The 16,911-nt window shown below is 44.7% G+C and overlaps 1 protein-coding gene across 2 annotated transcripts in view; it reads left to right on the forward strand.

The window, feature by feature from the left end:
* Positions 1–16,911, forward strand: part of ADAMTS18 (ADAM metallopeptidase with thrombospondin type 1 motif 18) — a 151,564-nt gene that overhangs the window by 94,920 nt on the left and 39,733 nt on the right. For both annotated transcript variants that reach the window (XM_060254040.1, XM_060254041.1), the window contains 4 exons: positions 1,706–1,878; positions 4,238–4,368; positions 4,702–4,825; positions 8,883–9,127. In XM_060254040.1, the coding sequence (XP_060110023.1) occupies positions 1,706–1,878; positions 4,238–4,368; positions 4,702–4,825; positions 8,883–9,127 (673 nt within the window). The remainder of the gene's footprint in view (positions 1–1,705; positions 1,879–4,237; positions 4,369–4,701; positions 4,826–8,882; positions 9,128–16,911) is intronic.

Genomic DNA, 16,911 nt, shown 5'->3' on the forward strand with positions numbered 1-16,911 from the left:
ATGGATTTAGTATTCATTGATTGCTCAATATATATGGATTTAGACATTGTTATTGGGTAAATACTGTGTGTTAATCTGAAAGCGCATCTCATAATGTGTCTGAGTGACTTCATGCACCACGTAAGAGGTCCAGATCAGTCCAAGGTAGATTAGCCCCAGGCTGACTTCATGACATGTGTATTTAGGAGACATGCTTGGGTGGATGATGACATTGGCTCAGAAATCTGGAACAAAACCCACCACCTGGCTCACCTTGTTTGAGGAATGAGCGCATCACATAATTAGCCCCAGGAGACCCTGTCTTGAAGTCCAGGGCCACTCAACGTGACATATAAAAGGGCAATGACCAGTTAAAGCCCTTTTGGCAAATATAAGTATTCATTCCAGCTGCATAATGGCCCTTATTTTTACAACAGCAGCACAATGTTTATAGGAGCTGTAGTGAAATGCCTTTCACCCAAGAATTCACATTGTGACTATACTCTGTGTGTACTCAGGAACCCAGCTGCAAACTCATAGCAGGCAGAAAGAAGGGAGTTGGGGGAAGGAGTCAACAAGCACAGACAGCCTTCAAGCTCTTGGCTGTGTTAATACTCTGGCTGAAGCCAGAGTAAATGGTTTCTCACCCTACACCTACTAGACAATGGTTTTTCACCCCACACCTACTGGAAAGTGACACCCAAGGAGAAAGAGTGTTCATCCTCTTGAGCCAGGAAAATCAAAACAGCTCAAAAGTGGGATGGATTCTCTGTAATTATAAATTATCAGGACACAGAGAAGAAGCTCTCTTCCATCTTGCTCTTCATCTTGGATGGGCACAAACTATGAAAGACTACACTAGGGATTCCATCTTGTCCTTGCAAGAAGGGAAAATGGGCAAAGAACCAACCATGCGAACTAAGGTTCTTATGGACTTAGCACAGCTTCAAGTAATATAACTCTGTCCTATTTAAACATTGTTTAGGAAAAGTACCAAGTGTAGGGGAAGGGGATTGTGGGTTTTTTAACCTTTTCTTTGTTGCCTTGTTTAGTCAGAATGTTTCAAATGACCATGTGTATTCTTTTTATTCATTTATTAACTCATTTCTTATATATTGGATGCTCTGAGCCTGATCACTGGAAATGCACCGTGTCTATTCAGTCTTGCTATCTGAAATGCTGTAATGATCATGCCACTGATCTCCTGCCCTAATTTCTCAGCCTCCTACATAATTTAAGAAGTCTGAGGGGATTACCCCATTTCAACCCCAACATTCCCATTTTGTGTTGCTTTTCCTTCTTGCAAACCAGCTCTGTGATTATTCATTTTCTCATTTTTTTTCTATTTCCTTGTGCCAGATTTGTCCTATGGAATGTATTAATTTTTCAAGTGTTACTTGAATGTCAGTCAACCTAACTTGTAAATTGTAATCTCTCTATTTGTCTACCTTGTATGTATTTTTAATGCTTACAAGAAACTCAGAGCGGCATACATGGATCTGCCATTTTAATAATTCTGTGAGGTAGGTTAGACTGAGAGGGTTTCTGGCCCAAGGTCACCCAGTTCTGTGTAAATTACTCTGCAGTAATCTAACCTGAAGATGACATAGAAACATAGAAAACTGTGGCCAGATTTTTATGGGAGAAACTGCCATTATGCTAATAATTTAGTGGATGTTTGCCTGCTTAGGGCTGAATCTTGCCAAAGGTTTTCTTTTCTTCATAGGCCTCAGTATGGTGGAAAGTTCTGTCAGGGCTCAAGCCGTATTTATCAGCTGTGCAATATTCAGCCATGTGCGACTAATAGCCCTGACTTCCGTGCCCAGCAGTGTGCAGAGTATAACAGCAAACCTTTCCGTGGATGGTACTACAAATGGAAGCCCTACACCAAAGTTGAAGGTAATCCAGTAAATAATTAGCATGGCTTCTCTCTCTTGTCCATCTTCATATTGTGAATGTGGATTGAGATATCGCATGATCCCTGTTTACTCATCCATCTGTTTTGAAGTGACAAACAGAAGACACGGGAGTTTCTCTTGCTACTCCCATTCTTGATCATCATACGTTCAAGGGCCCAATGTGCATAAAATTATGGTTTAGGTCAGACATCACACAAAACTTAAACTAAGCATGGTTAGTATGATCTTATGGATGTGGATGAATCTACTTACTATGGGTTGTAACAGGAGGAGAAACAAGTTTCTGGAACCATGGTTTGAAGTTGGTTTATTAACTATAAAAAGGTAAAGGTAGTCAGTCCCCTGTGCAAGCACCAGTTGTTTCCGACTCAGGGGTGATGTTGCTTTTACAACGTTTTCACAGCAGACTTTTTGCCATTGCCACATGTTTTAACTATGGTTTTCTTTAATGTGTGAATGTTAAAGGCTTAATCGTGGCATGTTCTTGGTTTCACCATAGCTACAATGCCGACTGGGATAGGATGGGTACAGATTAGAAAAAGTGAAGTCCATGGAGGTCTATAGTTTGTGAATTTAATGAATCATGAACTTCCATGAACTTTTCCAGTTTATGTGGTTCATGGGGACCAGGAAATGGACTCAGCCCACTTCTGGGTCATATAGCCCCTGCAGTACCAGTGAGCTCAGGAGGCATTTAAATGCCTCCTGAGCTCACTCCCCATTGACAGCTCCAACAGACCAAACAAACAGCCTACAAAAAATTGCAGTCTATGGGTGGTCCATCAAAACAGCAAACACATGAACCAGACAGACTACAAACCAGCCCCTAATCTGTGATGAAACTGGTCTGTGACCAGTCCATGCCCATCCTTAGACTGGGAAACCTGTTGGTTTTCACTGATCATTTGCAGGAGAGGTGGGTAAAAAAGCAATAAAAGGGGCACCTCTATGAGCCCAACTAAGGAGGGCAGGGTATAAATGCAAATAAATAAATAAATATGTATACATTCTAATACTCAAAAGTTACTGTATGAACAATATGTAAGTCAGCCTGTATGGATTATAAGAATATAAGAAGAGCCCTGCTGGATCAGGCCAGTGGTCCATCTAATCCACAATCCTGTTTTGCACAGTGGCCAATCAGTTGTCTTGGAGGGCCAACAGAAAAAGCACAGAGGCCAAGGCCCTCTCAGATGTTGCCTGTTGGCACTGCTATTCAGAGATTTACTTCCTCTATATATGGACGTTCCCTTTTCTGACCATGGCGACTACCCATTGATGGACCTGTCCTCCATGAATCTGTCCAGTGCTGGCCATCATTACACCCAGGCAGTGAAGTCCAGTTTACTTGTTGGGTAGAGAAGTATTTTCTTTCATCTATCCTGAATCTTTTGCTCATCTTCTTCCTTGAGTTCCCTGTGTTCTAATATTATGTGAGAGGGAGGAAAAGCTCCCTCTATCAATTTTCTCTACCTCATGGATAATTTTAATGTATATGTGCATAGGGTCCGGGCAATGAGGCCTATGATTGCGAAACTGGAGGGCAGTGACCATGACCTCAGTCTCTTCTCTCAGGACATTTTATTTCTAGGATGATGGACAGAGCTATGGCATCTCACATATCGTTCTAATGCCTGGATATACTGCACAAGAGAATTGTTGGTGTTCTACATACTGGTTGTTTTTAACTCCTGTACTACTGCACTCTGGCTTTCAAGATACGGGTTGAACAAGTCAGCCTATTTCAGACTCTGGCTGGCTTAATACTCTGTATAATAGGCAACGCTGTTTCTGTTCTTTGTAAGACACTGCCAGTTGCTTGCCACTTTAAAAAAAATAAAATCACCGATCATTTTCAAGTGGTTTAAAAAGAAAATATATGAAATAATTTTTAAAACACTCCAATCCAAGAAGTCATCATCAAACCTAAATTTACCTTTTAAAAAATTCCCTTATCAATGTTGATCGCATTTCTAATTCCATGTTACCTACAGGCAAATTTATTCTGGTGGCTCATGCTTGTGACTGGAAGACATGGCACTAAAATAGGCAGGGAAGGATCGTCTTGATTATATCTGGCATATGGAAATCGGTATTGGAGGGAAGCCAAATACAGAGATATGTTCTGAGATATAAGGAAAGACATCCATTAACAGATTTTATGAAAAGACACCGTAACTGAAAAAAAATCTGACTTGTATTTGTACAAAAAAGCCCGAGAAATGTAGTTCCAGAATTGTGCATAAGCATAAACTTTCAGCTGTGAAGAAGGAATATTGGCCTCTGTATATAAATTAGGAATGGTAATGGGGAAGGTCTGCTGTCATCTTTCTTTCCAGAGGAAGATCGCTGCAAACTCTACTGCACAGCGGAAGACTTTGACTTTTTCTTTGCAATGTCCAGCAAAGTGAAAGATGGAACTCCCTGCTCTCTCTACAGAGATGATGTGTGCATCGATGGCATTTGTGAAGTAAGATTAAGCTGACTTCCCCCCCCCCACCCCGTCACAGTGCCTTGGATATTGCTCAGTGGCAGAATGTATGCTTAAATGCAGAAATACAAAAATTCAATCTTGAGGTTCTTTCGTTAAACAGATTGTCAAGTAGATGGGCAGGAGAAGACCTTAGAATAGTCAGTGCTGCTCAAGGTGGACAGAACTGGGCTATTGAGTGACTCAGTACAAGGCAACTTTATGAGTTCATTTTAAAGAGATAAGCAACCAACCAACCCCCCCTTTTTTTGGGTGGGGGAGGAACCTTTGTTTTCCCTTTTAGTCTTTCACTCATGCCTTTTATTGTTGTAGCAAGTAGGGTGTGATCGTCGGCTTGGATCCAAAGCTGTTTTGGATGCCTGTGGAGTTTGCAAAGGAGACAATTCGACGTGCAAGTTCTTTTCTGGCCATTACTTGACCCAGCCCAAAACAAATGGTAAGGAAAGTTGTTATTTGGGAGGCTTAGTTCCACAACTGAAATATCATTTATCCTTAAAAAGCAGCCTTGTGAGTTTAGATTATGACAGCAGTGCTGGTGAAGGGAGAAGTTAACTCCTTTCCCCGTCACTATCTTCTGGATCAAAACTGTCCCTTTCTTTTTTGTTATCATCATCTCTCTAGGGAAGAAGGGTCCTGATCTGGATGGTCCTGGCTAGCCCAGTCTTGTCAGCTCTAGAAAGCTGTGCAGGGTTAGTCCTGGTTGAATTTGGATGGGAGACCAGAAGTGAAGTCCAGGGTCACTACACAGAGGAAGGCGATGGCAAATCAGTTATGTTCATCTCTTGAAAACCCTATGGAGTTGCTAGAAGTCAGCTGTGATTTGGCAGTGCTTTATACACACACACAGGGAAGGACAGAAACCAACCACCTTGTCCCCCCCCCCCTTTATTGGAACAAACTGTTGACATTCATGATTGTTTACAAAACAACATCAGCAAAAAACAGTCAATCAAATATTTGTCATTGTATGAGTGAGCAGATTTGTGACTGCCAAGTCTTACCACCGCCAGTCCATGTAAGTCACCAGCAGTCCACATAGGTGAGTTGCTATAGTAAGACACAGTCCAACAACACTCTTAACTATATACAGGTTTATTTACATAGATACAGACTCTCCATCAAAGTGGTCTGCCGGACAATCATATAGAGTAGTAGGGGTAGTTATGTACAGCTTAGCCTTACTTATATACAAATGTAATTAGTCACTGTACCAATGAGCTTCCAGTGCTGAGTCATTCTGCACTCATCACCTTATTGCCTCATCCACCTGGTTAGAACCAATTCTTACTTGGCAGAGCCTTACTAGAATACTGATGTCATCTGTTATGACATTAGCTGTCAGATCAGCATGCTTCACTTGCCTCATGCCTTACTGAGCATTTTATATGCTAACACTCCCCCTAAGGCATAGGCAATGAAACCTAGATTGGATCTTAACTTTGTGTACTGTATTACATATTTACATTGCATTTACACAGTAAGCATGTTTTGCTTCACAGATTTCATAATATTAATTGTACAACATATCCCGTTGTGAATCTACCATCCTTTTTTATTTTACTTTTTGCAATTTCCCATTCGATAGTGTCTTGACCTTGCACAGTCACCTGCATCTTATAGCCGCTTCCTCTGTTGGCCTACATGTCACAGAAAACACATTCTTATCAGTTACTGAGTCGTACTCCCACTGCATGACCTGCTGCCAAGCAGCTCTCTCTGTTTCAGCCACAGCTAATACTTCCTCATAGCTTTGTGGCTCCTTAATAAGTACATGGTTTACAGAGTTGTTTACATAACCATATCTTTCAGGTGGTATACCTTTTGTACTTCGTGTCAACCTCCGAGGTTCATCAGTACTCTGTACACTCTCAGATACACTTGGTGAACTTATTTCTTGTTTTATGGTAGGGCTTTCTCCCTCCACTGTTATGACATTAGCTGTCAGATCAGCATGCTTCACTTGCCTCATGCCTTACTGAGCATTTTATATGCTAACAATATTATCCAAGAGGCATGCAATCCAAGAGGCATGTAGCGGTCGCCTCCAGACTAGACTACTGTAACTCACCCTATATAGGCCTACCCTTGAGGTTGACCCAGAAACTCTTAACTGGTACAGAATGCAGCTTCATACGAGGGCTCCGCATGCAGCACACATCCATCCTGTGTTGCAAGAGCTGCACTAGCTTCCAGTGGAGTACTGGATCAAATTCAAAGTTCTGGTATTGACCTTCAAGGCCCTTAATAATCAGGGACCTATGTATCTTCAGGCCACCTCTCCCGGTATACCCCCAGAAGAGCACTGCACTCAGTAGATTGGAACTGACTGGTGGTTCCTGGTCCAAGTGATGTCTGGCTGTCCTCGACCAGGGCTGGGGCATTTTCCACCCTGACTCCAACCTGGTGAAGCTCTATGCCAAATAACATCCATGCCCTGCGGGACTTGATGCGGTTCCATAGAACCCATTAGGCAGAGCTGTCCGTTTGGGCATTTGGTTGAGGACAGTGATGGTCTCATCCTTCTGGCACTCCACTCCCCTCCCCTCCTCTGGTGTGGCAGCGGCACTACTAAATTCTTTAGTGCAATCTCTTATGCAATCAGTGTGTTATTGTTTTAAACCATTTTAAAATGCTATTTGTCGTGAATTTACTATGTTGTATACCACCCTGAGCCCTGCCCTGGCAGGGGGAGAGTGATCTAAAATCTAATGAAATAAATAAATAAATTCTACCCATGTTGGGGGGTGGGGGGAAGGCATGGGGAAGGGGGGGAAAGAATGAGGGAGAGAATGAAAAAGGCAAGGCTATAAATCAAATCTCGTTTTTTAACTTTTGTGTGTACTTTTTTTGTTTTCTCGTGTTTGTTTGCAATGTCTTGTTAGCCTTCATGAGCCTTTGGGAGAAGTTGCATAAAACATTTTTTTTTAAGTAAAGCAATCAGCTAGGGATCATTGTAAGCAAACACATTTAGGCTTTATTGTGACTGGGGAGGAGAACTAAAGGGTTAAGCCCAATGCTTCACTGAGGGATTGTGGACATGTGTAAAAACGACAGTTCTTACTAGCTGGAGAGAAATGTCCAACTGAATTTCATAACTGAGCACTTTCAAATTGTAAATCTTATCAGTCTCTGGCTGTCAGACTAGGAACACTGGAAGTAAATTCCACGGGAGGCATTAGCAGAAGTAAGAAGATTAGTTTATGACAGATGGAATAATGTCCATTCAGCCAGTCTGCCCAACAGCACTTGAAGAAGGAAAAGTCCTGTTTTACTGAGTCCCTGGTGGGGATCTGAATCCAAGTTTTGGGGGTCTGAGGAGGAAGGAGTTAGCTGTCAGTCTGTAGCTGATACAGCACAACGACTACTGAATTGTACTCTGAAACAGGAAGTCTGATCTTAACTCTGACCTCTGCTGTTAACTCGCTAGGTGGCCTCATGCATTCCACAGTCTTTTAGACTCCGCTCCTGTATGAAATATTTTATTCATTATTTACTGACTTCACTTATATCTTGTCTTTCGTCCCAAAGAATGAACCCAAAGCAGTTTACATCATTCTCATCTCCTCCGTTTTATCCTTCCAAAGACCCCGTAAAAGAAGTTAGGCTAAGCTGTCTTCAGACACTATTTTGAATAGAGTGGCCATCCTCGGGGGCGGGAGGGGGGGGGCTGGAGATCACCAAGAATTACAGCTAATCTCCAGACTACATAGATTGCTTGCTTGCTTGCTTATTTATTTATTTATTTATTTATTTATTTATTTATTTATTTATTTATTTATTTATTTATTTATTTATTTAAAACATTTATTCCCTTTCTCCTGGAGAAAATGGCTGCTTTGGAAGAGGAATTGTTTGGCATTATACTCTAGCAAAGTCTCACCCTTCCCTAAACCCCTCCCACCCAGGCTGCACTCTCAAATCTCCAGGTATTTCCAAACCCAGAGTTGGCAACCATAATTACGAGCAATAAGCAAGGCTAGAGTTACATGTAGTTGGATATTGCACTGTTGTGTTCACAGTGCTATCTTGAGCAGAGTTGCCTACAGGGGTTTTTTTTGTAGCAGGAACTCCTTTGCATATTAGATTGCACCCCCTCCCCCGATGTAGCCAATCCAAGAGTTTACAAGGTTCTTCTTACAGGGTCTACTGTAAGCTCTTGGAGGATTGACTACATCAGGGGGGTGCAGCCTAATATGCAGAGGAGTTTCTGTTACAAAAAAGGCCCTGCCTCCTTCTAAACACAGCGGTTTCAATGGACTTAGAAGGAGTAACTCTGTTTAGGATTGCAGTGTCAGGTTAACGTCTGGATTTGCTTATCTGCACAGAAAAATCCAGGAAGTGAGCAATTACAAAAATGTGATCTCAAAAGGCAAGTGGATCCTATTGAAAACAATATCTGCAATTCTCCCTTAATTCTCAGACAACTTTTTTTTTGTAAACAACAACGTTAGTTACAGAGAAAACACTGTGGGTTTTGTCTGTTTCTATTTTAGATTATTATCCAGTTGTTACGATCCCAGCAGGAGCTCGCAGTATCGAAATCCAGGAGTTACAAATGTCCAGCAGCTACCTAGCTGTCCGCAACCTGAATAAGAAATATTACCTAACAAAGGACTGGACAATTGATTGGCCGGGAAAATTCCATTTTGGTGGGACCATCTTTGATTATCAGCGTTCGTTTAACCTTCCAGAGAGACTGTCTGCTGTTGGGCCAACTAACGAGACACTTGTCTTTGAAGTAGGTTTCTTCCTGTTCCTTTTGTCCTTGATGTCTGTTAGAGAATTGCCAGTGACAGCTACAGCTTCATGCTGTTTTTCTCCAACAAATTAAAGGAGTGTGCAGAAGAAAAGCCAGCTGCAGGGTTCGTCAGGATGGTTTGCATAGTAAGGCTAAAGGCTTTTGAAAGCACACGATGAAAATCAAGGCTGCATTTAAACAACCAAACAAACCATGCTTTGCATAGTCTAAAAACAGGTTCTTGTACTCTTTTCCTTAGATTCTCAGTTTGTAGGCAAGAAACAAGCTGCAATTAGTTTTAACTGCTCAGTTAGAGACCACTTCTTATCGCAGACATGCCGCAGTCTGTTCATGGCATCTGAATGCAGCCTTAGTACAATCATCTTGGATTTTGAAGGATCAAATGGAGGAGGGGAGAACATTGTAAGCCACTTTGGGTCCCCATTGAAGAAAAAAAAGGGTGGATATAAATGAAATAAATAAAAATGACAGAGAGCCAGCATGGTTATTGTACTGACCAAGGCCTGGGGAGACCCAGCTTCAACTTCTAGTGGGCAGGGAATTCATAGAGAAAGTGGCAGCCTTGCTATGCTCTTTCTTACATGTCAGGCAATTCCCTTCGTCTGCTAATAAGGGTCTGCTCAGGCCCATAGCCACAGGGGTGGCCCCTACCCCGACTTCCAGCCAGGGCTCCCTGACTTGAGGCTCCTGGCCATTCAGTACTGCTGTTGCCGTAGTTCTGCTGCCACGAGTGCTGCGGCTGGCCTCCCATGCAATTTAAAGACCCCGCTGATCAGCTGATTGCAGGCCTTTCAATAGCATAGGAAGGGCAGCAGCTGTTCCTGGGCACTCTCCTGACCCCACAACCTTCCCTTCCCACTTTTCCAGCCTCCTCCTACTACCTCCCTTCCCCACAATTCAAATAGCGTGGGAGGGGCAGTGTGAGCAGCTGCAGACCTCCTGTGTGATTTAAAGACCCCACCAATCACCTGATCGGCAGGCCTTTCAATAGCACGGGAGGGGCAGCAGCTGCTCCTGAACACCCTCCAGTGCAATTTAAATTGTCTGGGAGAGAGGGGGCAGCCCCCATCTTCAGCTTTCACCTCTGTGGCCCCTCTGGAGGATGCAGCAGTGAAGGGAGGGAGGGATGCTTAAAATACAAGAGGGGAGGCAGGAGCAGCCGCACCTTCCACATCAGAAATCCTGTCTTTGGGGTTGGGTCTACTATTCAGCTCCTTCCCCACTCAGCTGGTTCCCTTGCCCTGCTACTCTCAGACTCCTTCCCTGGTCAACTGGTACTGCTGGCCTGCTCACAAGTAAGGATCCACTCACAGCCTGATCATCTAGTTTCCTTGGCCTCCTTTTGGGTATATCATAGCTTACATTTGACTTTCATACTGTCCAGGAGCATTCAGGTTTAGGGTTTGCGAACTTCACCTGGAGATTTGGGGGGGGGGGGGTGGAGCCTGAGGAGGGTGGAATTTGGAGAGGGGAGGGACTTCAGTGGGGTATAATGCCATAGAGTTCATCTTCCAGCTGTTTTCTCCGAGTGAAGTGATCTCTGTATCCTGGAGATCAGTGGTAATCCCAGGAGATCTCCAGCCATCACCTGGAGGCTGGCAACCCTACTTTAGGCTGGATATTGAGGGCAGGGGGAGCAGACTAAAGAAACATTTATGCTGGCAATTTTGTATGAGGAACTTCAGGGAGGTTTATGCATGAGTAAATTGAGGGGGAAGGCTTTTGCTTACATTGGTGGTTTTGAAACCTGTTGTCTTCAAAGAACTGTTTCTGTATTGGTTTTCTTGCCTAAGAAGTTTATCATGATGTAATGGAATTCCTGCATGTTGCAAAGGATTTAGGGAGTGTTTTTAGGGTTCATGCTCAGTTCACAAAGGCACTGTTGAGGTCTGTTGGGTCTCAAAATTGCCCTGGAATACAGCTGCAAATACTGTAGGTCATTAGTTCCAGTGGTGCTTGCGTGCACCAACATATCCTTAATTCCCTGATAAAAAATAATGACTGCTACAGGGTCACCCATTGAGCTTTGTGGCTGAGCAGGAATTTGAACCTGAATCTCCCAGATCTTCATCCGGCACTCTAACCGCCATACAACACTGCTCTTCTTCCTGTGAAATCTGCAATGAATGTTTGACAGCAGGCATTTTTCAGCATGCAAAAAGTGGCTTTATGTGCATGGGTGTGGGTGTGAAATGCCCCCAAAACTTTAACACTGGTCCACCAGACCTTATAAGCCTGATCAGCTGCTACTTTTTTTTAATCAAGCGAACTTTATTTAAATTATATCCACCTTACAGTATTGCGTAATAACATTTATGTCAACCTAACTATTGTATAATACATTTCCAGACAGAACTAGAGCATGTACATAAACACATTTTTAAAATATACCAAACTTTCATATAGTGTTATTTGGAATTATTTCTTCTTGAGACAAAAAAATTATTACTGGATGCGATTGTTCTATCATTTTTTTCCATGTTTGAGATGACACATTAAGAGTAGCATATGCTAATTTGCTTAGTATAAAATAATCCCAAATTGTTACTTTCCATTTTGAATTGATGCCATAAAATTGTCTTTCCATTTCTTAGCTAACAGTTTTTGCTATAGACAATAATACAGAAGTTATTTCTCTTTTCCGTATGTCATCAGCTGCTACCTTGATCTGTCTCTCTTCCTTTCCAGTATCTTCTTGAAAATTATGAAGTTACAGAGTTATAGAGCTTCCATCTCTGGGTTGGGAATGTCATGGAGATCTGGAGTGGAGCCTGGGCGAGGGCAGGGTTTGGGGAAGGCAGGGATCTCAGCAGGGTATAATGCTATAGAGCCATCCTCCAAAGCAGCCATTTCTCCAGGTATCTGATGAAGGGAGCTTTGATTCTTGAATGCTTATACCCTAAAATCGAATAAAGTAAAGTAAAAACCTTGATGGTCTCTAAGGTGTTCTTGAAACTAATTTTTTCTCTGGGGGAACTGATCTGTCATCTGGAAAACAGCTGTAATTCTGGGGAGATCTCCAGGCTCCACTTGGAGGTTGGTTTGGTGGTTAAGTGCATGGACTCTTATCTGGGAGAACCAAGTTTGATTCCCCACTCCTCCACATGCATCTGCTGGTGTGACCTTGAGTCAGTCACAAGTTCTCACAGAGCTGTTCCTCTCAAGAGCAGTTTCTGTCAGAGCTCTTTCAGTTCCACCTACCTCACAGAGTGGCTGTTATGGGGAGGGGAAGGGAAAGGGGATTGTAAGCCACTCTGAGATTTCTTTGAGTAGTGATGGGCAGGGGATAGATCCAATCTCCTCTTCTCTAGATCCTGAAAATGTAGTTTGTCATAACATAGCAGGCTACATTACTGGGATTATGTAAGTGTAGGAAACGGCATTATATCAAGTCTATCTAGTCTAATATCAGCTCCAGCTGGCAGTGACGGCCAGAGGCAAAGATCTTTCCCAGTTCTGCTTCTTAGGATGCCAAGCACCTGCCTGGGGATGCACAGAAAGCATTAATTCAGGTTTTTAGTTGGGGTTGTGTACTGGGTGCAAACTGGGTGCTTATCATCAGTACTGGGTGATCTTTTGAGAATTCAGGGCTGTTAAGGAAACTCTCCACACAGTGGGCAATGTTGATAAGATCCTGGGGCCAAAACTACTGATGGAAATTAAAGAGAATGTCAGTATCCGTTTGGACATTTTTGTTTAAGAATAACATGGTGAAGAAAGTTCACATCCAAGTTGACATACATTTAGCAAAGATACTTTTAGGGATCAAAAAGAAGGCCAATTTCTTTCAATAGTACTTTTTCCCTTTTCTAAATCTTTTTTTTCCCCAAAAAATCAAAGTATGCAGTGGAAAGAGGATAGAGAAGAACAAGGGTCAAAGGCAAAATGGTGTGTAGTTTCTATGTTGTACCAAAAAAAGAAAAACATAGAGAGGAAGGGGACAAGCTGTTCAATGCTGCTCTAGTGGGCGACATCACTTCTGGCATGAAACCAGAAGTGACATCATCACCAGGGCTGGCCCTAGACTGTCTGGCACCCTAGACAAGGCTAACTTCTGGCACCCTCCCCCCCCTGCACTGATAACGGCCCTTTTCACACTTACCAGTGGAAACTGGAAGGGAGTCGGTATTGTGCCGCTTGCAGTAATCCGAGACAGGGATGGGAGTTTTCAGACACATGTTTTTTTTCCCGGTAGGGTTCTGTGATTGAAGCGAGCCATTTCACACTGTTCCGCTCTTATCTCGCTTCCACCAGCGCCAGCCGTTTTTGCCTGCCGGCTCGCGATCTCCAGCTTATTAATTTTTTTTGGAACGTTGGGCTAAGATCGCTATAGCGCTATAGCGATGTATCACAACAGCAACACCATAGAGATGGCTAGGCTCTATTGAGATAAGTTACCAGGTTTCAGCAGTGGCGATATCTGGCATCTTAATGGAGCCCAGGCATCCCTATGGTGATGCTGTTGTGATACGTCACTATAGCACTATAGCGATCTTAGCCCGACGTTCCCCCCCCCCCAAAAAAAGCCAGAGATCGCGCGCGCCGGCGGGTGAAAAAGGGCATGAAAACTGCTCCCGGGTTAGATACTGGACATTTCACACAGCACCCCATAGCGATTTCAACCCGGAAGGAGGAGTTGAAAAGTGGAAGAAGCTGTTCTTTGTTTGTAACGACTGAGGCATGCCTCACTACCGGGACAGCCGCGGGAGTGTGTGAAAAGGTGAGAGTATTCCGGTAGCAGCCAGTTACTGAATCGGGTCTGTCTGAAATGCCAGCAGAAACCCGTTACTGTTCAGTAACTGACCAGCTTCCATACCGGAATACATAGACTGTGTGAAAAAGCCCAACATCACTGAGTCACATGGGGTGCCCAATTTGTCACCCTGCAGAAGGCTAGCACCCTAGGCTATTGCCTAGTTTGCCTAGTGGCAGGGCCAGCCCGGATCATCACATCAGGGCAACATTCTAGGATGAACCCAAAACTCAATGGGGCTTGCAGATCCTGAGATCCTTCTCTGCCTGAGCTCCTGGAGAGCTCCTTCCTTGTAGCTGTCAATAATTCTTGAAGCCACAAAAAATGCATGCATTATTTATAGCTTCTCGATTGGGAGTTTACAGAAGCCGGTGAAAACTGATACAACACAAACACATCATATCTCAAGAGGATTTTGAACCCAGCCCTCCAAAAAAGAGGCAGGTTTTGGCTGGAGGGGAGAAAAAAAGACCAACAATAGGGAAGATATATGATAGTCCAAAGATCATCTGGCATCCTGACTTCATACCGGCTTTTAGCATATGGTTTGAGTAATGTAACTGTGTCATCGTAAGTGGAGGCATGTTGATTTTTTTTTTTAGCTTCTAATCCAGTTAAGTGCTTAACACTAAAACGTTTTGTTGAGATTCCGGCATAGGTAATTTGAGGTCATCTGGTTTCAATTTATAGAACTTGTTCAAAAAATTGAGAGGGTTTTTTTTTAAACAAACAAACAAACTATTGGATAAGGAAGAACTGATTGTGGCTTCATCATTGCTTACACTGGCTGCTGCCACACAGAGACAATTCTCCATGTAGTTTCTGTGACTGCTAGGGTTGCCAAGTCCAATTCAAGAAATATCTGGGGACTTTGGGGGTGGAGCCAGGAGACTTTGGGGGTGGAGCCAGGAGACATTGGGGTGGAGCCAGGAACAAGGGTGTGACAAGCATGATTGAACTCCAAGGGAGTACCGGCCATCACATTTAAAGGGACAGCATACCTTTTAAAATGTCCTTTCCAAGCTCCGGAGTGGTGCGCAGCCCCTTGCTCCACGGGCGGCAGCACCGCTTTTTTTTCTTGGCACAGCTGCTCTGATTGCAAGGGATGGAGCCGGTGACGTCAGAAGGATCGCGCAGCCTGCCCGGTGCCGCTGCTCCTCACCTGCCACCCCAGCCGGGGCCGGAAACTTTAGGGGGTTTGGGTAGCAGCCGCAGGCAGGGAAGGCAGCGGTGGCTGGCCTCTCTCCCCGCGCCCCCGCAGACCGACTGCATGCCCAGAATGGCCAGGGGGGTGCCAGGTAGGCGCCTGGCTGCAGGGGCTGGTGAGGCCAGGCGGCTTCCAAGCGAGAGGGCAGCTTGGCTCCTGGAGAGGCCCGCAGGAAGGCAGCCTTCCTTTGCCCCGCCGCCCTGGCCAGACGCCCACCTGGCTGGGCCTGCCACTGGCCTGGAGGGCGGGCGGGGCGGGGAGAACACGGCCTGGCAAGCGGCAGCAGGCAAAGACCCGCCCACTGCTCTCTGTCTGTGGCTGCACAGTGCCTGTGAAAGCAAAGGGCTGCCACAGAAGAGGCCCATGGGCGCGCTTCCCTCCCTCCCTCCGGGGACAGCCGGCGCTCCACCACCAGGGCGCGGAAGAGCCCCCAGCCAGCCGGGCTGAGACGGGAAGGGAAGCTGCGCAGCCGCAGGGCTATCAGGAGCCTTGTGTCAAAGAAGAAGCGCCCAGCTCCAGCCCACCCCGCCGGGCACTGGCGCGAGACCTCGGCAGCAGCCAACCTGTCTTGTCTTGGGCAGGTGGAAAGGGCCGCCATTCCCCCCCACTTTCCAAATTTTTGGGGAGCGGGGGGAGGAGGCTCCAGATCGGGGGTCCCCCACCCAGGTGGGGGATTTGGGAAGCCTAGTGACTGGAGCAAATGCAGAGGGCATACCCAGTGGCAACAGAGCATCCACACAGAAGTTTTCCCCACACTTTTCTTGTCTCAGCCCTCCATGGCTGCCATTTTTCCTCCACCATTTTCCTCCACCAGAGATTTGCAGTCTTCTTAAAAAAGTGTATTATTGCTATATCACTGTAGTGTTGCAACAATCTATTGCCACAACATACACAGCTTTTAATTTTTTTTCTTTTAATGAAAGAAAATAGAGAAAAATTGCTGCCTGACCTCAAAGAGGCGATCAGCATTTCCCTGGGCATGTAAGAAAGGGCCACGAGAATGAAATACTTGCTGGAAGGCGATAGAGGCAGGCTTTGGCCTCTGTGCCCAGGTTGGTGAGATGTTTGGGGCATCTGGTTTGTCACTGTGGGGAGCATGAACTGTAGATGGCCCATTGGTCTGATCCAGCAGGGCTTTGCTTGTGTTGTTTCAGAGGAAGAGGGGGAGGATGAAAAGGAGAATCCAAAGATCCTTGGACTAATTTGGGTGGTGAGTTGCCTGCCACTGACAGGCAATCCCTAAAGATACACTCATCAGGCCTCTGATTTGATGGCAGGAGAAATATAGGGGAGCAGCCACAGACACTGTGACATAATTTCTGGGTGAAAATCCAGAAAGACATCACTGCACTTTAGGGTTCCCATCTCCCAGGTCCCAGCGGGAATTTCCTCACTTTGGAGGCTTTGATCTGCTGCTGACCAGCTGGTCAGCAGGGGAATCCCACCCCCACCCCCAGGGACATTGCATGGTGACGCTGTTTTTTGGGCAAACGCTATTGTTTTGAAGGGAAAAAAACTTCAAATTCCACAAATATCTATGGTTTTGCCATAGAGATCTGTGGAACTCTTAGAGATTTGTCATAGGCTGTGCATCACTTCAGAGTTTTCTCCCAGAAGTGACATAATGGCACAGGTAACACTTTTTTCCTAAGGCTGTGCCAAGCATAGGCTTTTGAGGGTTGGCAGTGATGACCTGGCAGCCCTAGACTCATTCATTTAGTGGCAAACAGTGGGGTGCCATAGTATGTAAACAAAATACATTTGTGAACATTTGTGATCTGTGCCTCCTCCCTGCCTCATGCT

Source organism: Heteronotia binoei, chromosome 14 (assembly GCF_032191835.1).
Source record: "Heteronotia binoei isolate CCM8104 ecotype False Entrance Well chromosome 14, APGP_CSIRO_Hbin_v1, whole genome shotgun sequence".
Taxonomy (NCBI): domain Eukaryota; kingdom Metazoa; phylum Chordata; class Lepidosauria; order Squamata; family Gekkonidae; genus Heteronotia; species Heteronotia binoei.